We start from the raw sequence: 25,748 nt of genomic DNA on the forward strand, positions 1-25,748 counted from the left end.
GTCAAGATAACACATGTTTCAAACTTGGCTGTGCATGTAAAACACATCTGTGAGATACAGGTTTTTCGGACTATAACAAACATTTTTCTTAAAACAAGTCAGGTAAAATAAAAGCTTTACATCAAAGCAGATTTCTATGTGTCCTATTAAGGGGCAGATCCAAGAGTTTTTTTTTTAAAGAGAGAGGATTCAAGAAAACATATCAGGTGGAATATATTATGTTGAAAAGGATAATGTGTGTTGTGATCATTGTGCAATCATGCTAGTGTTTGTAATGGTTCAGTCAAACCTTATAACGAATATCCTAATGGTATAATATTAATTAAGGTCTTAGAGGTCTGAAATGTGAGTTGCCTAATTACCCTTTATCAAATAAATCACTTCTCAAAGATGTCTTGTCAGTTTATAGTCACCCATGGTTTCTTAAGCTGGTTGCGTCAGTGAGCAACCTCATGTGCTTTCTTAAGTTAGTTGTGTCAGTGAAAAATTCTCATGTGATTTCTTTAGTTGGTTGCATCTGAGACTACTATAACACATGTGTTATAGTAGTCTCAGGTTGCATCAGTGAGTAATTTCATGTGCTTTCTTAAGTTTGTTGGGTCAGTTAGTTATCTCATGCGCTTTTTTATAAGTTGGTTGTGTCAATGTGTAATTTCATGTGCTTTCTCATGTCGGCTGCATCGATGAGTAATCTCATGTGCCTTTTTATCTTGGTTGGGTCAGTATGTAATTTCATATGCTTTTTTAAGCTGGTTGAAGTACAGAGTCCTTTACAACATATTTCACATTTATATGGCCTCTCACCTGTGTGTGTGATCATGTGTATTTTTAAAATGCTTGGCATACGGAACCTTTTACCACAAATATCACATTTATGATGTTTGTCAGCATGGTAAGTAGTTTGTAGATTAAGATTAGTTGAAGAACTCAAACTTTCACCAGATATATCAGGATTTAAAGGTTTGACTGCAGTATGTAATCTCTGTGTATGTGTGTTAAGACTACTTGTACAAATAAAATATTTACCACATATATCACAATTATAAGGTTTATCCCCCGTATGGGACCTCAAGTGTGTCTCTAAAAAATAAGGCCCTGTAAATCCCTTCCCACACTCTCCACATTTGTAAGGTCTATCATCATGATCCTGTGAGTGTTTTCTCATGTGTTTTTGAAGGGCTGCTTTAACAATAAAACCTTTATCACAGACAATACATCTATATGGACTTTCACCCGTGTGAGTCATGACATGATTTGCTAAACTATGACTTTGACTATACTCTTTACCACATACATCACATTTATAACGTTTATGCTTTCTCAAGTGTCCTTTTAAACTTCTATTCTGACTAAATGTTTCACCACATATTTCACATTTATATGGTTTATCCCCAGTGTGTAGTATCATGTGCTCCTTTAAGGAACACCTCTTAACAAACACTTTCCCACATACATTACATATAAATTGAGCCCTATCACCTGTATGTACTTTCAAGTGCGTTTTTAGGAGTTTATCCAGCCTAAAGCATCTACCACATACATCACATTTAAAAGGTTTTTCATCAGAATGTCTAGTAAAATGTTTTTGTAAGGTTGCCTTCTCCTTAAAGGCTGTACCGCATATGCTGCATATAAAGCATTTTTCACCAACATGTATTTTCTTGTGTATCTTTAAGAGAGCTGAAGTTTTAAACACTTCTCCACACTTAATGCATTTATGCATCACTCTTAAGTGGATCTGTAATTGCTCACTCCGTTCAAACTCTTTACAACATACATAACATTTATACGGACCATCACCGTCAGGGTCTGTTTTCATGTGTTCCTCTAAATCAAAATGCTGACTAAACACTTTATAACACACATTACATTTAAAAGGACCATCATGGGCAGGGTGTGTTCTCATGTGTTCCTCTAACTCAACCGCCTGACTAAACCCTTTACAACATACATCACATTTGTAAGGGTTGGCACTTGCATGTTGTTTTACATGTTTTTTTAAGTTTTGAATATGCTTAAATGTTTTACCACATATGTCACAAACAAAGGGTCTATCATCAGAATGTGTTATCATGTGCCTCAATACATGATCTTTTTCTTTGAATCCTTTTCCACATTTTTCACACTGATAAGGTTTATTACCAGTATGAGTTCTCATGTGTATTTCCAAAGCATTTTTCCTTAAAACGGCAAAACCACACACTTCACAAGTGTAAACTTTCATTCCAGCATGATGTCGCATGTGTAACTTGAACTGATAACTAGATGTATATTGTTTACCACATATATCACAATCATGTAATATATTTCCTGTGATTTCTTCATCATTTGCTTCTTTTTCTGTGTTGCTTTGGCTCTGCATGACTGGTTCCTCAACTACAATATCAAACAATATATTTATAAGGTAGTGTATTATAAAGTGACAAAAAAATGATAAATGATTTTAAACACTAATCAATTGTTTGGGATAGTTTTTTATCCTACACTCAACTTAATTCAAACAGTTTAAAAAAAATTCACCGACTAAGTTACTCTCATTAAATATACAATGTTGTGGATTTTGATTGTTTGACAGCCATTTTACTTTGCATGTATTTTCTTAATAACAATAAATTATTTTAAGTACCTGTGGCCAATGCATACATACGGGCCTTTTATATCTGACTATATGCGGTATGGGCTTTGCTCATTGTTGAAGGCTGTACGGTGACCTATAATTGATAATGTTTCTGTCATTTCGGTCTTTTGTGGATAGTTGTCTCATTGGCAATCATACCACATCTTCTTTATTAGTTGGTTGTTGTTTGCTTTATTTACAGTGGCAAATAATTCATTAATTTCATTAATTTCTAAGACAAGACAAGTTAACAATAAATACAATAGGCTGCAGGTTCTGCAAGGTAGGAGTCAACCTAAATATAGGGACAGGAAATTCAAACTGCCACTACAAAATTATGGAATGTTTGAAAGGGAAATGGTTAGCTGTTGAGGAATAACGAAATTCTAGTGATTTGTATAGTACACATGTATTACCATAAAAGATCTAGATTGGATGTGAAATACCTGAATGTGCAAATGATGTGTAAGTAACGAATTTAAATCAAAATGCAGACATCTTGGAAAGATGTCTACATTTTGATTTATATTCAGTCAGAGCTCAGATATTATTAAATAAGTCTGAATCTGCTTTTGACTCATAGAGGTCTAAATTTGAAAATTTTAGGATTTGTCTGAGTTGTCTAATTTAAATGCAAGACAATATACAACTATAATAAGTCCAAGAAATAATTGACCAGAATCAAAAAGTTGCAAATATGGACTCCTACAATTCGAAAAGTTATCAAAATTGGTTTATTTCAAGTCCCATACATATTCATAAAAAGGTCATGCATCTAAATCAAATAATGACAACATTGAAAGACAATGCTTTGTCTTCTAAAGAAAAATGAGAGTAAAAAAATCAAAGATAATGTTAATTAACCTTACAATGCAACCACCTGGAACCACACTTAATGAGGTGTTTAGTAAGGATGTTCAATTACATAATTAAATATAGATAGCTCAAGTCCTTGTGAACTCTTAGACAGGTTTTTGTTGTCATACAGAACAGAACAGAACAGAACATATTTTATTTCCAATTAAGGGCCCACAAGGGGCATACAGAGCATACATGAATAAGGAAAAAGAATATTAATTTGATAGATACATAGATACAAACGTTATTTTACATACAGTAACAATACAATTACTAACTCATATTCACTTTAATAAATTTACCAACAGCATTAAGGACCTGATTGTCTTCACAGTTTAATAAATAAATAAATTTATGCTGATTATCCAGTATAGAAAAATTTGGAATTCTTTGGCAACCCGTACGAAATTATAAGGCGTATTACGCCTGGAAATAAGGCGTAAACCAGGCGTAAGTGGTAGTTACGTGTCTAGATCCAAGCGTAAGGGAGCAGGAAACGTAAATTTGTAGTCCTGACGGGCGTAGAAAAAAGAAGTTAACCTGGCGTAAATTGAAATAAGCAAGGCGTAAGTTTTCTTACGGGCGTAAATAGAAATAAGCAAGGCGTAAATTTTCTTACGGGCGTAAAACTGCTGGTATGGCATAAATAAAAATACCCATAATGCTTTGTGCATAGGATCATGGGATTTTTTTTCAAAATTTGGCTCTTTGATTTTAGTTTGCAAGAGTTGGACACATGGCAGCTTCATATATTTAGGGATAATTTGCTTGTTTTGTGCTTTTTGGAAGAATCTGAAATTGAAAATACTGAATCAAATAAATTAATGAAAATTGTGAAATAAAAGGAAAGTAGTAATACATGGTAAATAATAATAATGTGAGTATAACTTATAGTTATTAAGTATTATGTTCTATCAGAAATTTTGAAATCCCAAAACCTTTATCCTTGGATAATTACATTAAAATCTTTTACTTTAAGTTAAACTGTAGTATTATCATTTATATTTTAGTTCAAAAGACAATAATTTTCAAAAACAACTTAGTTAAAATGCTACTTTTATTTCAAGAAAAAATAATGGTCATATTTCTTATTTAGACTTAAACTTATTTGAGCCATTGTCTTCATGAAATGTATGTATTTCTATAATATTAGCTTCTTCAATGGTTAATATTTCAAGTATTTGTCAAACAATAAGAAAGTACAGAAGTTTGTATCAACTACACAAAAGTAAACAGCTAGGTTAATACACTGAAATAAAATAAGTGTAGTATTATGTAAGGATATTACGCCTGGTTAATTTATTGACCAGGCGTACTCATTTGCATATTACGCCTATTTTTTTGGTGAACCAGGCGTACTCATTTAAATATTACGCCTAATTTTACGTCTGGTTTACGCCTCAGTTACGCCTAATTTACGCCTGGTTGACGCCTGGTTGACGCCTGGATATGCATTTTGTAAACACTGCAATGCCGCCAGGTTAAAGTATGATTTTTACGCCTGGTTTCCGTGTCATATACGGGCGTCACAGTTCGTACAGGTAACAAAGTCAAAGAGAGCATCTCTATCTGATTTAAAATTTTCACAGTTAGTTAAAAAATGGATTTCATCTTCAACACAGCCAGAGGAGCATTTTTTGCAAATTCTTTCATTTCGTGGAATATTTGAAAAACGTCAAACTTCAATTTGAAGCTTATGAGCAGAAATACGTAATTTGCATATAGATCTTCTTAAATCAAAGTCCTTAATTAAAGAAAGATAATTTTCATAACCAAAATTCTGCTTTAATTTCACATAATTAAACAGTTTTCCATCAGAAGCTTTATTTTGGCTAGCATACCAATTGCTAATATATTTAGTGTGAATTAATTTGCTAGATATGTTCAAAAATTTATATTGTCCGAAATGTTTTACTTCTTGTTTAATTTCAAAAACTTCTAATACTTTCTTAGCAAATGAGTACCAAGAAGTTATGTTAGATTTGTGAAGCTCTTGGCTGCATTTATAAGCATCTTTCAATAGACTGAATTCAGTTGTAAGATTTTCAAATCTATACCAGTATTTTACAATTGACTTTACAATATCATAATGTAAGGGGAAACGCCCCAGTTCTGATAATACAGCAAAATTGACACTCCTTTTGTGTACACCAAGTATAAACTTAGAAAATTTAAGATGGAGATTCTCACACTTAAGATTTTTAAAAATATTTTCAAGATTAAATAAAGAAGACTGTAATTTATTACAAGAAACATTATAACCTCCCCATACCTCTGAATTATATAACAGAATGGGTTTAAGGGTATGATAAAAAATATGAACACAAGATTTTATTCCAGGAGACAAATTGATAAAATCCTTTCTAAGTTTATAGTAGGCCTTAAGAGCCTTATTATAAAGTTCAGTTTTAGCTGGATGAAAACTTCCAGATGCAGTTAAGTGAACACCCAAATATTTGTAATGAGCGACACAGTCAATCAAGTTATTCTGCAGTCGAAAATTCGCCTGAATTTTCCTTCCAGCCTTATTAAAAATTATGACTTTAGTCTTTTTAATATTAACTTTGAGGCACCAGTCAGCACAATATTTTTCTAGCTGATCAAGTCTACTTTGAAGCCCTGTGGCTGATGTTGACATAATCACAATATCATCTGCATACATCAAACAATTTAATTTCTCGGAGTGCAGGGAAACTGCATCCAGGCAGGAGTCAAGATAAGAGGGGAAGTCATTTATAAAAATTTTAAATAATGAAGGACTCAAGTTGTCTCCTTGTCTTACACCTAATTTAATGCTAAAAGGGTCAGTGAGAGAAGCTCCAACTTTTACACATGCTTGACTATTGTTATACATATCTGATATAATATTATAAAATAAAGTACCAACTTTCATATTAATAAGCTTCAGTTTAAGACCTATATGAATTACACTGTCGAATGCTTTGCGAAAGTCTACAAAACAAGTATATAATCTGCCCTCTTTACTGTGACAGTATTTGTCTATCAGTGTTTTTAAAATAAATATATGATCTGAAGTTCTGGCATTTTTTGTAAAGCCAATCTGAGAATTATGAATTAAGTTGTTTTGGTACAAAAATTTGTCAAGTCTTGTATTCAAAATATTGTTAAAAAGTTTACCAATGGTACTAGTAATTGTTATACCTCTATAGTTAGATGGATCACAAGGATCATCTGATTTAAAAATTGGCGAAATAAAACCATCAGCCCAAATCTTTAGGTACACACTATTCTTGAGGCACAAATTAAATAATTTATATATAAAGCAACCTATCAAATATAACTGACTATATTTTAACATTTCATTTGAAATCAAATCAGGTCCACAGGCCTTGCCTGATTTTAAGCTTGCAATAGCATTAGAAATTTCTTTTTTACTAATATCATTATCTAAATCATTAAAAACTAAATTTGTTTCTTTGTCATTCAGGATCATTTCAAACTGGTTAAGTCGTGAATAAAATTAATAACTGGATTTGAACAGAAAGGCGTAACTGCTACGTGTCCATGTCTCTGATCACAATAAGTGGCAGTATCTCTAGAGTACTTCATTACAATTAGCTAGTATATAAATTATGTTTTAAGGATATGCAACTTAACAGATACACTATTCTAGGTAAAAGAGTCGTCCTCGTATTGCTTTCACTCACAACTAAGTCCTAAACACCACCATGTAGGTGGTGTTTAGGCCACCAAGTCAAATTATGTTTGTTCATCAACATATTAAATAGACCTTTTAAAACAAGTCTGTCATTTTCTGACTTAGATGAGTCTTAAATTGAAAACACATTTTTATGATAGATACATGTTTTGACTTCTTAAAGTCCAAAACAAAAATCAACTTGTTTATGTCTGACCTCTGACTGATATTCATGATATTTGTGAATGATGTTCTTCCATGATAAAATTTAGTGAAAAATATAATAAATAGTAGTTTATTCACTATACACTTGCTGTAACATAATTTCATTTATGTATTCAATCATTTAAAGTATAATGTACTATTCATTATTTTTCACATGGACACCCACACCCACATCAACATGATGAATCCCTTAAATGAGGGACTACCCTTAGTCAAGGGGTCACTCTTGTAAAAAATAAAATAGAAAAATGTAGATTTATTAACCATGTTAACTTTAAAATGGGAAATTCTGACATTACATTTGGAACAGCTTTTCTAAATGAAGAGTCCTATTATTTTGAATAATAAAGAAGATATAAGGCCAAGAACATATCAAAATTCTTGGACATGTGTTGACCATATAATACCAGATAGGTCATAAGATGTATAGTTCTTTGGGAAAAGTTTCTTCAAATAATATGCATATGAATGTGTGCTCATTTGTACTTTAAAAGTGGTTTTTAATGTCCTAACATTGAGGGGGGATCCCTATGTGTTGTTCCCAACCTGATAAAGGTCCTTCTTTGTGTATAATTTTAAATTGGAAAAGTCAACAACTATTTAGTATCCTTACACATGAAAATAATTCCTGGTCTTACAGCTACATGTTCATATTTTCTGCTGATATAATAACTAGAATCATGCAAATAAACTTTAAAAAAGGGATGTAAGCTCATCTTACAAATCATGCAAATATGACACTTTTTCTAGACTACAAAACAGCACACGCAAAATAGTCGTCGCAAAGAATTTTAAACTTTGAAATTGTTGTCGCAAGAAACCCCCATAGGCATTTTCAAAAGTTGGCAGGTATGTGAATGTTTGTATTAAAATTTATGTTTTTGTATTAGAATTTAAAAAGAAACATGCACCAACTAGGCGGGCGGGCGGGCCCGCCAAGTAACCATACATGGGAAGCTAGGGTTGTAATACACGACTGTTCTGCATCACAAAATATAGTTAATCTTAACTTAAGATAATTAAACAATTTGTCCTTTGGACTGAACTTCACTTGAACATGCTTTATAATTTAAAAAAAATACAAAGATAAAGTATTGTTATTAAACATAACCTGATGATTTTTCTTGTTCCTCCTGTTCAATCTTCTCCCCTGCACTTCCCTCCATACTGATGAATCTTAGTTTATCCTGAAATAAATATTAACAAATTATTTATCATGTTTATAAGGAAAAATTAGTCAAGAATAATCTTAACAATCATTTTTATATAAATGTATATATGATCATTCTTTTATAAACCCTTGTACACGTAAGAATAAGTCTCTGTCCACCAGTTTTGTTAATTTCCCTCCTATGGTCTGTGAAGACTGACTTGGCTTTTATTGTTAAGTTTCTCCACTTGTCCCTCACCTCCTTCTGAGTCCTGTTGGCAACACCAAGAGCATTAATTTTGTTGGTGATGTTATTCCATACTCTGTTTTTTTCCAGGTTTGTGGTACTGGTGCTATGTTTTTCTTTTGTTACAGCATACTTTTTTCCCACCTCTGTTTGCAGGATGTTTTCCTCCAACTGAAAAAAGTTAGTTTTCCTCAGTCTTGGCAGTTTCTTTGGGTTTGCATTCTCCATTTTGTATTAGCAGTTGGCAGGAAGTTTAGGTGCTTGCTCAAGTGCATTTAGGGCAAATTTGCATTATGGGAGTTAATCTTAGCTTAATCAAGTGATTAAAAGTTAATGCAGTGATTAGTTAATGCAATGATTAAAATATACTCAGCAACAGATTTTAATCATTGCGATAGCTAATCAAATGATTAAGTATTTAACGACGCGTTAGTCTAAGAGTAAATCATTTGATTAGCTTAACGACAAGTCGAACAACAGACCCCAGCACATCAGTAGTGTGGCTGTAGGTACAACAATACAACTCATTTCTGTTGTTGGAATAAAAAAATAAAATGGTCAAACACCTGAAAACTCAAATGTAATTTTATGGATTATAAAGAGCTTACATGTACATTTGTACAAATATATACATTTTTTCATATGATGTTTTGAAACAACGCCTCTATGATCAATCTATAATACAAAGCTGGCGTTTTAGTATGTTGGATTGTGAAAAATTGGATATTTTGAAAATGTTCAAAATTGACTTTTGTTTCAAAAAATACTTACTTCTTGATGTCAATGTTAGACCCTTAATGACACACTTTAGATGCGGTTCACTTAAACACAACATTAAAATTGGTAGATATAACAATGTGCCTTGAAATGAAAGACTATGTGTACCTTATGGTTTATGAGAATAAAGATTATTATTAATATGTCAATGTTGCAATATAAATGCTATTGAAAATGAATATCATCATGATTATTTTGTTATGATTTGTACACCGTACATTCCCTATATATAGACATTTGCGTTTAAGATTTTTGCCTAAATATTATTGTTCTTGGCCTAATATGTCAAAATGTTTATCACTGATTCAAACATGTTCAAGAACTTTGGTATTAAACATGTTAAAACTTTGTTGTTTGTTAAATGAAAACTGGAAACGACGGTCACAATCGATAAAGTAGATTATATATATTATGGTACTATTTGTTTTTAATATGTACGTTTTTCTGTTATAATATTATTTTGCTTTCTGTTTTCATTTATATTATGTCACTTGCTATTATATATGTTGTTGATGCTATAGTATAGCTTTATGATGTTGGTCCCCCTTTTTTGGGGAAAAAAATGGTTGCTTATAAAGGGAATCACTGAACCATTACTGGAGCGGGCCCCCTCTTTGGCAGTCAGTGGGCCCCCACTTATGAAAATTTCTGGATCCGCCACTGGTTCGAAGGGCCCGTGTTAGTTTTTAAGGGAAATACAAACAACTGATAGATATTAATGACATTTATATTAATATTTTTATCCATTTTAAAATGTATAGTGCAAAAACAAGTTCCTGTTTTTCAAATAATTTATAATCGTATCATATTCTTACTCTGTTACTATAATTGTTAAAATTTTAAATAGTACATACAATCATGACAATTTAAAATATAAACGCATTTTTAAAAATAGACAAACATTTTAAATGCGGTGACCCTGTAGAAAGGGTAGATTTCCTGAACTTGGCTAAAGAAGAAGATGTCAGTTTGTTTTCGATTATAATGACATAAAATAACATTTGCATATACAAACGATTCTCTATTTACTAGTTTACTTTTTTTCATTGCCTTGTTCACCTGTTCTGACTGCTGTGTACATGTATATTGAACTCGGAGGTGTATAAACACACTGAAAGTGACAAAATAGAAAGGGAGATAATTGAGGATTTACCTATGGATAGCCTGGGGTCCTATACTTACGACGCGCAGCTAGATTGGGCCGGATCCCAGGCTAACCTATGGAGCGCAGGATAGACATAAGGTCAGTGTTAAACTAAAACAATGACCGTAGACATGAAAATATACGATTAGATTTTATTCAAATAACATTATTTTTTAATTTTTCGATGAATTTTCTTCTGTCATGTTTGAGCTATAGATTTTAGCTAGCTAAACCTCTCATGTGTATGACACTTGAATGGAATTTATTCTTATAAGAACAGGACCTTTGTCTTGGTGACAATTTTTTGCACTTTACCCAGTATCTCTCAAGTTGTCTTGAGAATGCTGTAACTGTTGACTTATGCAAATTCCGACAGAAACAAGAGTGCCGCACACCTCAGTGCTTTTTTTTTTTTTTTTTTTTTTAAATATCATTGACTAGTATAGCTGCAACTTTAGTTTCAACATATTTAGTTATAATGGATTGGGAAGCAAGTTAATGCAACTTATATTAATCCCTTTCAACTTTGCGGGTGCAAAAATGAAACCTTTGTGTAGTAGTCCGATGCGCTAACCACTACACCACGCGGCTCTCTCACGTACGTGTGCATATGCTACATGCGCATCCCTTTTAATATAAGAGAAAAAGCTAAAAATGAAAGCGGTCAAATACACTAGTTCAGGGAAACAATGCGCATGTGCAAGATCGATCGTGATTTTGCGTTATCGACTAATTAGATACGAGATTTGATAAACTGGGGGCATTATCAGTTTATTGATTTATCTGATTGGCATCGTTATTACTGTAGTCAGATCAATGAATTTTCATACATGCTATGGCAAACTAAAAATATATACAATATATGACAAAAATAAATTAATTAATTAATAATAATATCTAACTTGTGGCCAAGAACAGTAGAATAAATATAAAATTCTACACGTTGGACATGATAAAACAAAATGATATTTGTCCTCCAAAACATTTATATTGCAACATATTATATTTTCTCTTTGAGTATTCAGATAACGACCAACTTCAACATTTAATCTAAGTGTGCCGCTACGCAAATACTGGTTTACATGTATATATATCGTTTGTGAATACAAAAATTACCTTCACGCAAAAATGGACAGATCCATGCTGTGATGTTCACTTAGCAGATTGTCTTTATATTCAAGAAGGTACTGATCTTGGGTCATAAAAATAAAAGTCAATCAACACCTAGGCCATATGGTATGATAAAGTTTTACCTTAAACTATTAATCTCACCAGGCGACAGTTAGACACAATTAATATACCCTTAAAAATCATAATCATGTTCTGACAGTTAGGTACCATTAACATACATGTATATATTCGAAATGCTAGCCCTGATTGCATGCGTGTATTAAATTTACGTAAGTTTTTTGTGCTTAATTCAAATGCATCGGACATTGACAATTTTTTAAAGGAAGGGTATATGCATGGGTCGTGCAGCATTTTATTTTGATATATTGTGAAGCATACAGGATATTGTATACAGAATATCTAGTTAATTTCAATGAGATTTATTAAGATTTTAAACAGAAAAAAGACACTTTTTGTTGTTTTACCTCCAGAAAGTAAATAAATTTTCACACATATATATATACATATATAGTTTGGCATTTGATTACATACATTAAATGAACAGTTCTGTCGTAAATTTGTTTTTGTGTCAGAAAATTCACGTTAGTAGGTAGAAAAATTATACTAAATGCGAAAAAAAATATTGTTATATTACAGTTGCTACCCCCCCCCCCCTTTTTGGACAAAAAGAAAACAATTGTTGTCATTTTGTCGATAGCAATGAGGTCTTTAAGATTTAGGAGTGAAATATCTGCTTACTTGGATCTTTTGGCATACATGTTCCTTCTTTTTGACAAGTTTCGCGAAAGCGATACTAAGCGATCCTAGATTCCGCCGATTACTTCAGCATTTAGGTTCAGACTGTGGTTAAAGTTTTGTTTTACATCAAAATCGTTGTCAAACATAATGGAATTTCGGGATTTTGGGGCAGAAACTTCTTTATGTCCAAAATACAGTATATATGCAGGGCAAAATTTTGCAAATATTTATTTACATGTTCCGTATTTTACTACAAGATGGACTTCGTTTTTCCTAAACAGTTAATTTCATGTTTTGTATGAGGTTAAAGATTTTCATGCATTCATCAATAACCGTTTTGTTTAAACGTCCAGTTGCAAGTTAAATGCATATCCATGCAAGTCAAGATCATGCTAATGATATATGAATATTGAAACTATTTTGTTCTACATTGCGCTGAACTGTTCTCGTTTGTTCAAAATCCAACAGTCAGAGTAAAGGTATTGTATAAATCAAGCGGTGAGTGCGGCTTTTTGGCTAAGAGTTTAATTCCATATGACGACCTATAGCTGTTTGATTTTATGGGAACTTATATTTCATGGTTTGAACAAGTAACGTATAAACTGTTCCAAGTTTTAGCGATCAGATTATTTATACAATATTGAAAGCATAACATTTATGAACCCATGGTTATTTTTTATTGAATACATCGCATAATATCATTCATTGCGACTATGTGTGATGACCAGCATCAACATTTTAAAAAGCTCCGGTTTAGATTGCTTATTTATATTTTCCCGACAAAAGCTAAACAGAATAAATAATGTAGTGTCACCAGTGTATGCTATACTGTTTTGTCAATTAATGCCATTACACCAGCATGTTTCTGGAAATTATTCTCAATCGCCAAAAATGATATTCTGCACATAAACTTCCTCAAAGTTCTAAACAGCCTCCAGTGACTTGAAGGATCTCGTTCCTTCTTTAGAGGTCCTTCTTTGTCAAATTTTTCGTTTTTGGTTATTTGCAAGCCGTAATTTCAAATTTCTTTTCCAATTTTCTCCCGTTATTTTCAAACACTATAGTTCGAAATTTTTCACAATTTTTTTGTTTTACTTTTTTTAATATGAACATTAACAAACAAAAAACAGATGACACTCAACGACTTCACAGGTAAACGGGAAAGCGGCGGGCGTCCTAATAAACGCCTATTAAACATCGAATATTGATGTGTACCATATATGACTTTGCCCCCAGTTGATCCAAATCTCGCATATTCTCGTATGAATTTTAATTAAACGCTTGACCCACTCAGAATTCTAGGTCGCGAAAAAGCTTTCCCTGAACTAGTGTATTCAGAAGAAATCTGCCAAACAGGAAAGTACACATTTCAATCATATACATCAAATATAGTGGACCTGTTGCTTATACACTGTGTCTAAACCACACCGGCACAATTTGCTCGGACTCGATGGTATCTAACACCAGGCACAATGACGGAACACCAATAGACAAAAGAAAGGTAGGTTTCTCCTTATTTTTTTATTTTTTTTATGATACCGAAGAATATATATACATATACAACTATTTTCTATTGTGAGATGCAATATTTTCTACAACCGTTCTATATTAACTGAGAAATAAGTCATAATGCATGTCAAAATGACGAATTGAGTGAACCTTGCCTCGAAATTGTTTAATTTCTCGTTAAATTGTTCACAATGTACGAAAAGAAAGGTACGGGAAGATAGATATTGACACGGAGATGGCAATTGTAATTATTATGAGCATCTCAATAGTTGTAACTCTGTGTATGGAACGAAAGAAATGGGTCATGTCAAATGAAAATAAACCGGTTTCATCAATGTTGTTACTACACAATCACCCGGTTTCGTCTATATATATCACCCGGGTTTTTTTTATTTTTTTAACAAACAATTTATGAAAAGCAACTTTGGCACGGATCTAAAAATTGTCTTTCGAGAATTTAAATATATATATCCATTGTAAAGTCAATTTGGCGTGTTAAAATCTATTTTAAACGGGCACTTTTGGCCATAGTTAATTATAATAATATACATTTTCCTAATGAAAGGCGTATCCCTTATTTCACTTAACTTCAAACTAATTTTAAATGGAATATAAATACTCAATAGCAAACAATGGTATCTAATTATTTTGTAACATTATTATATTTTCTTTGTTTATAATAGTAGTATGTAAAGATGAAAAATAAAAGTATGTGTTTTGATTGTGCCATAATTTTAATTTACTATACTATATTATATACACAATGCATTCAATCATTGACGAACAGTCCCAAACCGACTATAGTCTATACTGTTCTGCACAAATTAATCATGCATGCAGTCCTGCCAGATTTTCTGGTACTATAGTTGTGTTACTTGCGCACAAAAGCGAGTTTTCACACTTAAGCATCCATAACATAGCAGTCAGATTTGTAACTTTCTCCCCGTTTCTGGTAAGCACATTCATTTTCCTAGGCATGTTTTTCACATTATTTTTACAGTTCAAATTCATTTTTTTACAGTTCGAATTCAATTGAAACTTCAAGATAACTTTCGAAAACAATATCTGACAGTTTAGTATTTTCAATGTGAATAAAAGTTGGTTTGCAAAACATGAACCGTCATTTATATATAGGTCTTATTTAGAAGAAATGACGGTAACCACTTATCCCATACACATTGACAATGAGGCAACTTTCTTTTAGACACAAAAAAGATGTTGAATTAATCAAGTTTAGGTCAACGTATGCCTTAAACAATGAGAAAAACACACGAACTGCATGAAAGCAAGCTATAACAGGGCCCTAAATTATAAATGTAAAACAATTCAAACAAAAAAACTACCTGCCTATTTTATGTTCAAAACGCATATGGTATAAAGCAACCAAAGACAACCATGGAATTACGAGCGTATGACTTGGGAATGGATTGAGTCAAAGTGTTGTCGCTGACACAAACAGTAAAACAAAAGTACAAATAATAAATAATGATGAATAAACCTTAACTGAAAGAGCCTTTATAGTAAATTCGCGATTTATGCCAAAACTTGTATCATAGTTAAAATTATCCCTTAAATATTATAAATACACATTTATTCGCGGTTTACTATGAAGTCCACTATCACTGAACTAGTTTACATATTTATTAAGGGGCCAGCTAAAGGACGCCACCGGATGCGGGAGTTTCTCGATTCATTGAAGACCTGTGGCCTTCGGCTGTTTTCTGTTCTATGGTCGGGTTGTTGTCGCTTGGAATTTGTATGAACTTTTCATGTTGATAGACATTTTTAAATAATCTGTTGCTTTTTCATTATTTCAGATGACAGAAAACGTTACAATTGAGGCATTAGATGAGTCATTTCATGAACTTATCAATGAAAACTCATCAGCTGTTTCAACTGCAGTCAACAGGACCGATGATCAAGATGTGTTTGTTTGCTGTTTTTGTGGGAAAAAAATTAAAAACAAAAAGTGGCCACAGACATCATGAAATAAGTCACTCTGACACTGAGAAAAGGAGACATGAATGCAAGATCTGTCACAAAACGTTTACAGACAACGCCCACTATCTTGGCCACATGAAGACGCATATTGGACATAAACCTTTCAAGTGTGGAAAATGTAATAAACAGTACACATACCAAGGTTCATACAAGAGGCACTTGAAAGTGTGTAACACTCTTAATGCTTAACGTTTCCAGTGTCCAATGTGCCCTAAGAGATTTGACTAACTGACCATGTGACAGGAAAGCACAAGAAAGGTGTAGCCAAATATCATTGCCAAGTATGCAACAAAGGCTTTCGATACAGATCTAGCAGGTCTAATCATACTAGAAAAAATCATCATTGAGGATGAACGATTTGTTATTGTTATTTTTTATGCCTCAGTTATATTTATAGATAACTCTTAGGAAGCTTCTAATTTATTTTAAGAATGAAAAAGGGTGCAAGGGGGGGGGGGGGAATTGTCCTGCATTTGTTTTCAGTTTTCATCTCTGTCCTGCTTTTTTTCTTAACATTATTCGGTCCTTTTTTAAGTAGTTGCTTATTCCCTTTTTACATAACTTGTTATCCTGCCATTTTCAATCTAAACTTTTGGCTTGCCTTTTAAGCAAATTGTACCCACTAAAATCAAATGGTAGCTTCCTTATATTGTTAACCATGTACTTTATTTTTTCTACAAATGTTTTTTTCTACAAATGTTACTACGAGAAACACTTTTTTTCTACAATTGTTATTCTTACCATTTTTTTTTATTATTGGTTATAACTGTTTGTTAAATTTGTTGGAAGATTGTAATAAAATTGATTGGAAATTTGAACTCATTCATCAAGCAGATATAAAAGATGTATTTTATACCCATACGACATCAAGTGTGCCTTTCCCTTAAATGATAACCATGGTAACAACAGTCCTTCTCCATTGGGGACTTCATTTATCGCTTTAAATCGATCCACCAACTTTTTACAACATGTTTTTAGGTTTTTGGAAAGTGAATTTGAACATCAACATGTGGATAGATGTGTTGTATGGCACGGTACGACAAATCATGGACGGACGAATCGATAAAAGGACAGAATTAAATAAGTATCTCTTTTAAGACTGGTGGTATAACATAAAACAGTAAAAATAATGTTAATACTATGCAATACATTTTTAATATCTTTAAATAGAGCATTTATTTACTGAAAATCAGTAAAATCAAGACCACGTCGAACATGCGGCTGTATTTTTGTTTCTCTCTTTTGTGAAATTGTCTGACTGGACGAATGCCTCGTGCAGGTTCATTAGCTTGGGATACGTCTCCTTTCTTCCTTTTTTGCTTGCCTCGTTTCCTTGACAACTTGTAAAATTGGTGGTCTCTTCAACAAAAAGGGTGGAAATACATAAAAAAAAAAAACCACACCATTTATATATATTATATGAATTTCTTTCTCAAATGTAAGTAAAAAGACAACTATATTTGGTTTATGGTTACCTTACATTGTTTCCATGTCTGTCGGACATGACTAAAAAATAATCGAATCATTTGTTTTCAAAAAATATTAACAGAATAGCAAATTAATGTAATGTGCATGTACCTATCTGTGTGGCAGTCCTTGACTTACTTTTCACAAGGTATGGTGCACGGAATGGACATAAAGCGGTCATATAAAAAAAGAAGATGTGGCATGATTGCTAATGATACATCTCTCCTCAAAAGACAAAATGACACAGACATTAACAACTATAGGTAACCATACAGCCTTCAATAAATTCGACAGATTGAAATTGCCACGTAATAAATCGTTAACAGCTGACACTGAATGGCAATGTATAAAACATGTACTTACAATGGTTGTATTTCAGACATATCCCTAACAACGCCTTCTTCAGTTCCACTTTTCTCTGTTTCAGCATTCAAAATATCAATCTCGTTCACTGGATAGGCCTTAGCCTTTGATGTTTGCATGTAGAATTCTCTGAAATATATAAACCATATTAGTCAAAAGAAAAGATGATACCATATTTACGCTTAAAAAACCAGCAAATGTTTGTACGGAGGTGTGAACCTCCATAACACATTTTTTTTAAATTTATTGGATCATTTTGATCTCTGTAAAGTGACTGAAATCGATGTATCGATTAAAAGTCAGCGTTGTTTATAATTCATCGATAGTTTTTTTTTCTGACAGTTGCTTAAGACATTGTCTCGCTTAGAAAAAGAGGTGTAAGCGAGAATTGTCTCGCTTAGAAAAAGAGGTGTACGCGAGATTTTGACGGCGTCAAGTTTGTGATAAGAATCAAATAAAACAGTTAATTACTAATAATGAGTCATTGATATTTATTGGTTTTTCTGTTTAAACAGTTTATTATATAGATTAGACCGTTGCTCTTCCCGTTAGAGGGGTTTTACTGCACTTGTAATTTGGGGCCCTTTATAGCTTTTTGTTCGGTGTGAGCCAAGGCTCCGTGTTGAAGGCCGTACCCTTATCTATAATGAATTCCTTTTATGAATTGTTATTTGGATGGAGAGTTGTCTAATTGCCACTCATACCACATCTTCCTATATCTATACATCTATTTTCGATTTATGCATACCTCTGGGAGTCTCTGGATTTAGCCTAGCATCTAAAACTTCAATGGCTACACTAACAGCTGTTTGGATGTCTTGTGGTGTCAGGACGCCCGTCCCTCTAGGATCTATTTCTTGGAATGTGCCAAAAAAGTTTTCTATATCCAGGCTACTTATTGCAATAACATTATAGCACTGTCGCTTTACAAATGGAAAAAGTTGGACTTTTCGTTCAATGTTGGTAAGAAGACCCACAAAATCCTTTTGAACGCTGAAGTTAAATAATCAATTATAATGTAATGCGATCATGATTTTTTTCTATTTGACCAAACCGGGTTATGCATTTTGAAATCTATGACGAAACCGGGTTGTATACATTGACGAAACCGGCCAGTTCCATTTTGACATGACCCATTTCTTTCGTTCCATACACAGAGTTACAATTATTGAGATGCTCATAATAACTAAATTTGCCATCTCCGTGTCAATATCTATCTTCCCGTACCTTTCTTTTCGTACATTGTGAACAATTTAACGAGAAACTAAACAATTTCGAGGCAAGGTTCACTCAATTCGTCATTTTGACATGCATTTTGACTTATTTCTCAGTTAATATAGAACGGTTGTAGAAAATATTGCATCTCACAATAGAAACTAGTTGTATAGGGCCCTTTGATTAGGAAATAAACATATTTGATTTGATTATTTGATTTATATATTCTTCGATATCATAAAAACAATAAAAAAAATAAGGAGAAACCTACCTTTCTTTTGTCTTTTGGTGTTCCGTCATTGTGCCTGATGTTAGATGCCATCGGGTCCGAGCAAATTGTGCCGGTGTGGTTTAGACACAGTGTTATAGTATATGATAAAATGACAAAACAACGAAAAGGTAATGATATATTGAACCAAGAAAATAAGGTCAAGGTTGGATGAAATGATTAATCCGCTGCAGACAAACATGTACACCTTACAATAATTCCATTTACTATAGTTATAGTGGGCCCAATACTTATTGTCGTGGGCTTTTTTGCCGCCTCTGATTAAAATATCATAATTCAAGCCGACACAATAGCCTATGGCTATAGAAATTGCTATTTTACAGGCACCAGCAAAAATATAAATTTGTTGTCGGTGCTGCTGGAAAAGTAGAAAATATGTTAATTTGCTTGCTCTTTGTCTAGGTAAACGGAATCCAAGGTAAACACTATTTCGTTTAAACATATACTTATATTAGTATGCAATTGAAAGAACTGACTATTAATAAATAGTAATTTATTTCAAAAGCATGTTTAATTCAAACATTTTTTTAAATCTTTTAAGCTATGTGATTGACTTTTTCTTACTATAAATTCTTATTTACACTTTAACTGATAAATATCTTTAATCTATTATAGGAAAAACTATTCCAAATATGGTTAGCTGTTTTCTTATTTACTATAACAATTGGCTATGGTGCATCAGTAAAATCAGAGACGTCTCTGGTAATATATTTGATTCTTTTACGTTAACAGCTGTGCACATTTGCACATTACTTTAAAAACGCAAAAATAGAATTAGGCTATTTTGCCGGCTTCGTAATTAAGATAATTTACTAGTAATCAGAGCCGGCAGAATCATGAGCCACTGCTCTACTACAATGTAATCATGTAGAAGCTGAAAAAACAGATAAAACCACCAAATTTACCGGTAACAATTAGACAACATTGCATAACCAATGGAGCATGATTTGTTTTTATTTTTATTAAATATAACACTATACAATGTATACGGTATAAGGGAAAATCTGGAGTCAGGAGGTTAATTTTGGTCATCTCAATATTTTTTTCAGAAAAAAACAAAACCCCCATTGAAGTTAAATGGTCCTTTCCTTATCATATATCATCTGCGATACAGACTTTACCATAATAACTTAACTTTGATCACTGGTCAATGAAATGAGGTTGAAGGCAGACATGAACACATATATCTGACCGTGCAATGGTGCCTATAAAGTGCGAAACGAAATAGAAACGAAACGAAACGAAAAGAAACAAAACGAAACGAAAAGAAACGAAGCGAAACGAAAAGAAACAAAACGAAATGAAAAGAAAAGAAACGAAACGAAACGAAAAGAAACGAAATTAAAATAAAACGGAACGAAACGAAATAGGAACCAACAAAAAGAAAAGAAACGAAACAGGAATAAAATTTAAACCAAATTAAACAAATTGAGCCGATTATATATATTTATAAATTTTAGTTATTGTCTAGTTTGATACAATTTCTTTTAGAATTGAGAAGAAATAAAACTGTCAAACTCAGCAAAACCAGCTGTGGTTTAGGAACGACCTAAACACAATACATAATATAGGAACTCTATAAATTATACTAGATAGACACGGTTAGGCACGAACCATTTGACTTTATTGCTGGAGGGGGAGGGGGTATATAAAAGGATTCTAGGTAAAAAAAATCTGTCCAGCACTTAGATGTGAAAAACAGAATCTTGCCCACACTTTTCCAATAAAAAAAAATAAATTCCCAAATATTTTTCTACCTGGAACAATGAAAACAATAATCCGTCCAGCGTAGAGTTCGAAAAAAAAAAATCCCGGTTCTCATGAAAAGACCCCCCCCCCCCCCCCCCCCAAAAAAAAAAAAAGAAAGAAAAGAAGTAAGTAAAATAGTCCGTGTCTAAGTCGGTTTTAAACTTGTATGCTCCAGTGTACCATGAAACATCCAGGATGACAACTGTAAGAACGTTAATTCAGATAGGCCAGTCAGCGTGCCTCACCCTCACGAAAAATAACAAAATAGCGGAGAAGCAACAGATAACTTTTTTCCAAACGACAAATCTCTATAAGCACCATGACTGAGACCACTCTTGAAAGCAGATGTCATCCGTTTGATGACAAATTATTGTCTTCTTGAGAGAGCTAGCTAGTCGATATTTAAAGAACGTTGGAACTTATAAATCAAGAAAGAAACTTATCGCCATGGAAATGCAAAACTTTAGACTGAAGACAGCAGACACAGGGGTAATATATGTGATACTCCGAAAGGGCGAGTAAACCTTGCTTCACAAGCTTCATCCTTCGTTTTGCTCATGCAACTACACAATAGATGCTAAGCCTCATTCAGTACATCGACGTTGCATTAATTAAGAACAATTGGAAGATACCCTTCGTCATCTGTATAACTGGCATTTCAAATGAACTTCCATTTTGTTTTCATATCAAATGAGAAGAATGCAGTGTAATAAGAGTCCTCAAGATAAATTTGGGATTCGATGACATCATAATCCTAAGAACTATGCCGCTTTAAAATAATAAATAATAATATTAATCAGAAACCTCTAAATCTGGTCGATACTACTACTTTTTTGCATTAAAATTATGCTTTCTCTGTTTGTCTGATTGTAGAATAATCTGTTGGACGTGTATAAATCTGAAAACTGTATTTTGTAGTTATAATTCTCTTTGAATTAGCTTTCGGTAATTTACATAAGTTTTGATCGATACCTTATGAAATTCATTTGTTGGTTGTTTTGTTTTATCGTGTCGAATTCGAACTGATTTTTACATTGATATATTATTGTTTTATATGAGTCTCCTATATACTACTAATAGCTACACATAGTGCACGTTTTTCTCATTGTTGAAGATCGTACGGTGACATTGCTGCTAACACCCGCGTCGTTTTGGTCCGTGTTAGATATAGCTGTCTCAGTCACAATCATACTAACTACTGTTAATATTAATATTGAGCAGTTGAGGTATATTATTCAGTTAGGAACATTTTATTTTATTATTGGTAAAAATGAGGATAATCTATTTTGAACATAAACAGGCTTCAGCTTTTTGCAAGTAAGAAGATTTGATACATTTTTTGAAGCCATGGGAATGACGGTGGAATTCAAGGCAAGTTTACTTTTGTCTCGCATAACACTAAACATTACTATTATCTTTAACATTAAAAATGTGTCTGGAGTTCTGAATATATATAATATGTATATTATTATTCATATATCAAGAAACTGCCACGTGATCAACACCCTTTTGTGGGAATATGGAACTTCAATGTGATTTGAAAAGCATTTCGTAAATCAAACTGGCATCGTTCACTTTTTTTTTATTGATTTATGTTTGAAGCAAATCGGCTGGGTCTGAATTAGTAAATTAAGTTTTGAAGTGTCGGTAACAATCAAAGTAAAAAAGTATAATTTTAATCAACAAAGTACTTTTAAAATCAATAGCAAATAATTTCAAAATATATATACTTATAAAGACAATAAGGCACATACACTAGTAATACAATTTTGCATATCTCTAAAAGAGGGACGACAGGAACCAAAGGGACAGTTTACGGTATTTTATGATCTTTTTTGATCATGTCGCTATGGAGTATATTAACGAAATCATGATACATCTAATTAATGAATGACCGATTTATATTTAATATGCAAAGGCATAACTATAATAAATAACATATCTATCAGTCAGGGGTGCTACTTAAACAAGTGATTTCAGAATCACTTCATTTCAGAATCACTTCTTCAAGTGATTTTGGCTGTGAAATATTTTTAAAAATTCTATAAATAGACACAGAATTTTTAAAAATCACTACAAGTAATTTGAGAAGATCACTTAAATAAGTGTTTATAACTTTTTCTTGATATTTTTCTTACAAGCTTGATTTTTTTATTGGTAAAAGGACAAGAATTCCATTGATAAAACATCTATCTACATCTAGAAATTGTCTTTTGCTTGATTAGCCTGTCAGTTTTTACAATTAATTTAAAATATGCATTTTCTGGAATAAGTTAAACCTGACCTGACCTACATTTTTGTACATGTATAAGACCAAGTGAGCGTTTCTCATCACTTGTTCATTATCGTCTTCATTCGTCGTCGTCGTTAACTTTTTCAGAAATCTTCTTTCCTGAAACAACTGGCCCCTAAAAAAAACGTTGCCACACTTGTCATTGGGGTTTATAGTTTTAAAAAAAAGTCTCAGATGTGACTGACATCATGGCTAAAATAGAACAGTCTATAGGGTAAAACGCTAGTTTTGTCTTTTATTTTGAAAACCGTTATAAATATATAGAAAATCGGACTGAGCAAAAATGTTCAGAATTATAAACGTGAAAACTTTCAGACGACTTCTTCTTGGAGTTCTTTCCCTGAAATGACAAATTTTACCATTTTTATTATTATCTTGAAAACAATAATGGATGGAGAGAAACTTTTAAACGCAAAAAATATCAGCTTGACAAGTTCTACGAATAAGTTTGCATGGTGGAAATCGTCAGTCGACTTCTCATTAGAGTTATAGCCCTTTGATATCTAAAATTTTAAAAGATATAGATAAAATCTTAAATAAGCAAAAACGATCGACCAGTAAGGTATTGTCAATATCTCTAATTGAGACAATATGGAGGAAATCATTCACCCACTAACTTCAAATCTGAATTATTGCCCTTTGATTACGATTTACCATTTTGTTGAGTGCTTTACATGTTAAAACTTATAAAAGATTATTAGACACTCATACATGTATCACAAACATAATTCCATTTAGACTGGCACTCTTTGTAGGTGTGATTGTCCTTTAATTAAGATTTGTATGCTCCATTTATGGGCATTATGTTTTCTGGTCTGTGTGTCCGTTCGTCGTACCGTTCGTTCTTCCGTCTGTTCGTTTGTTCGTCTGTCCCTCTTCAGGTTAAAGTTTTTGGGCGAGGAAGTTTTTGATGAAGTTGAAGTCCAATCAACTTGAAACTTAGTAAACGTGTTTCCTATGCTATGATATATCCAAATTTTTTAATGGCAAATTAGCAATTTAACCCTATTTTCATGGTCCACTGAACATAGACAATGATAGTGCGGATGAGGCATCCGTGTACTTGAGACACATTCTTGTTTTCTACTCTTTTGTCACGGTTTTGGGTAAAAACTAACGAAGAAATTAAAGGTAACACTAAACTGACTGAATGATCAGCAATACAAAATCAACAGATTATTGTCATGCATTTTTACAATATTGAAGATTGCCTTTTATGAAATATGCACATGGGCCAAGGTGTACAACAGACCATTACGAGGAGCATAAGCCTCTTGTTAATGAATTAATCCAATAACGCTGCAAAGTAATATAAAAAATCGAAAGAGAGCTCACATCAAAAGATATAAAAAAAAAAATTTCATACAAATTAGTTTAAGCATTTTTAACTGGTTTTACGAAGGACAACTCTGTTATTTATTTATTTCGAGCTGATCTGCGGGTAGGGCGAGCATCCGGGTGGTCGGGCATCCGGACTCGAAGCTGCCAACAGTGTCCGTGCATTAACTCACGAATTTTAACCTCTAACCAACATTTTAATATATGTTGTTACCGATGACAAAACGGAGGTCAAGTTCAATATTGACGATTTTACTATCATCGTTTAAGAGTTATGCTAGTCTTAGTGATTATGATTCTCTTAAAAGGCTATATTATTTTTTTTCAATCTAAATATAATTCAATTCTTCAGTTGTGATATGTCGCATGATGTGCGATATATCAGAACGAGAGCAATTGAAGGATTTGATTTTGATTTGATTGATTTTTTTGGTGACATCTTCTTCTAGTCCTAATGCATATGACGTCTAGAAAGGTAATTTTCATTTTTATTTGTGATGCCTTCCGTCCGAGTAATTATGACTTCTTGAAAAGTTATTTTTTTCTGTAACGCCTTCCACGATTCTTTGATTTCTATATATATATGAGTATTATGTACAAGTGTGGACACAGATCAGTATGGATAGTACGACAGTGGTTTTCCCCATAGGGTTCTATGTTGAACTGTCTATTATAGTTGTTGTCTGTATGGTGATTATTTTATTGTGTAGCCAAGAAACCATCAATACCACGAATCAAAGAAAATCAATGGATACAGATGCCCCACTCATTCACAGTAAACTTATCTCTTGACAAGTAGATATTAACCCAAGACAAAGCAAGTCTTTGTATTGTTGTGATATTTGTATTAAACAGTGTAAATCAAGGTATCAGCTCAAAATTGACACGAGATCTCACACTGGAATGGAGGGGAACATTCGAGATCTCAATATGAGTGGTAAAATATTTAGTACCGATTTACCTTCAGTTGACCACATGG

The 25,748-nt window shown here is 32.7% G+C and overlaps 1 protein-coding gene across 3 annotated transcripts; it reads right to left on the reverse strand.

The window, feature by feature from the left end:
- Nucleotides 1-560: 560 nt before the first annotated feature.
- Nucleotides 561-10,650, reverse strand: LOC134726395 (zinc finger protein 616-like). 3 transcript variants are annotated; one of them, XM_063590804.1, is made up of 3 exons: nucleotides 10,570-10,650; nucleotides 8,470-8,545; nucleotides 561-2,376 (listed from the first exon to the last, which is right to left on the reverse strand). In XM_063590804.1, exons 2-3 carry the CDS (start codon nucleotides 8,522-8,524, stop codon nucleotides 626-628), a joined length of 1,806 nt encoding a protein of 601 aa, XP_063446874.1. In that variant the 5' UTR covers nucleotides 8,525-8,545; nucleotides 10,570-10,650; the 3' UTR covers nucleotides 561-625. The 3 variants fall into 3 exon arrangements, with proteins under 3 accessions (XP_063446874.1, XP_063446866.1, XP_063446881.1); XM_063590796.1 differs by having other exon boundaries at nucleotides 10,562-10,604; XM_063590811.1 differs by having other exon boundaries at nucleotides 10,548-10,595.
- Between the last annotated feature and the right edge of the window lie 15,098 nt (nucleotides 10,651-25,748).

The sequence above is a fragment of the Mytilus trossulus genome, chromosome 1 (genome assembly GCF_036588685.1).
Source record: "Mytilus trossulus isolate FHL-02 chromosome 1, PNRI_Mtr1.1.1.hap1, whole genome shotgun sequence".
NCBI classification, from domain to species: Eukaryota; Metazoa; Mollusca; class Bivalvia; order Mytilida; family Mytilidae; genus Mytilus; species Mytilus trossulus.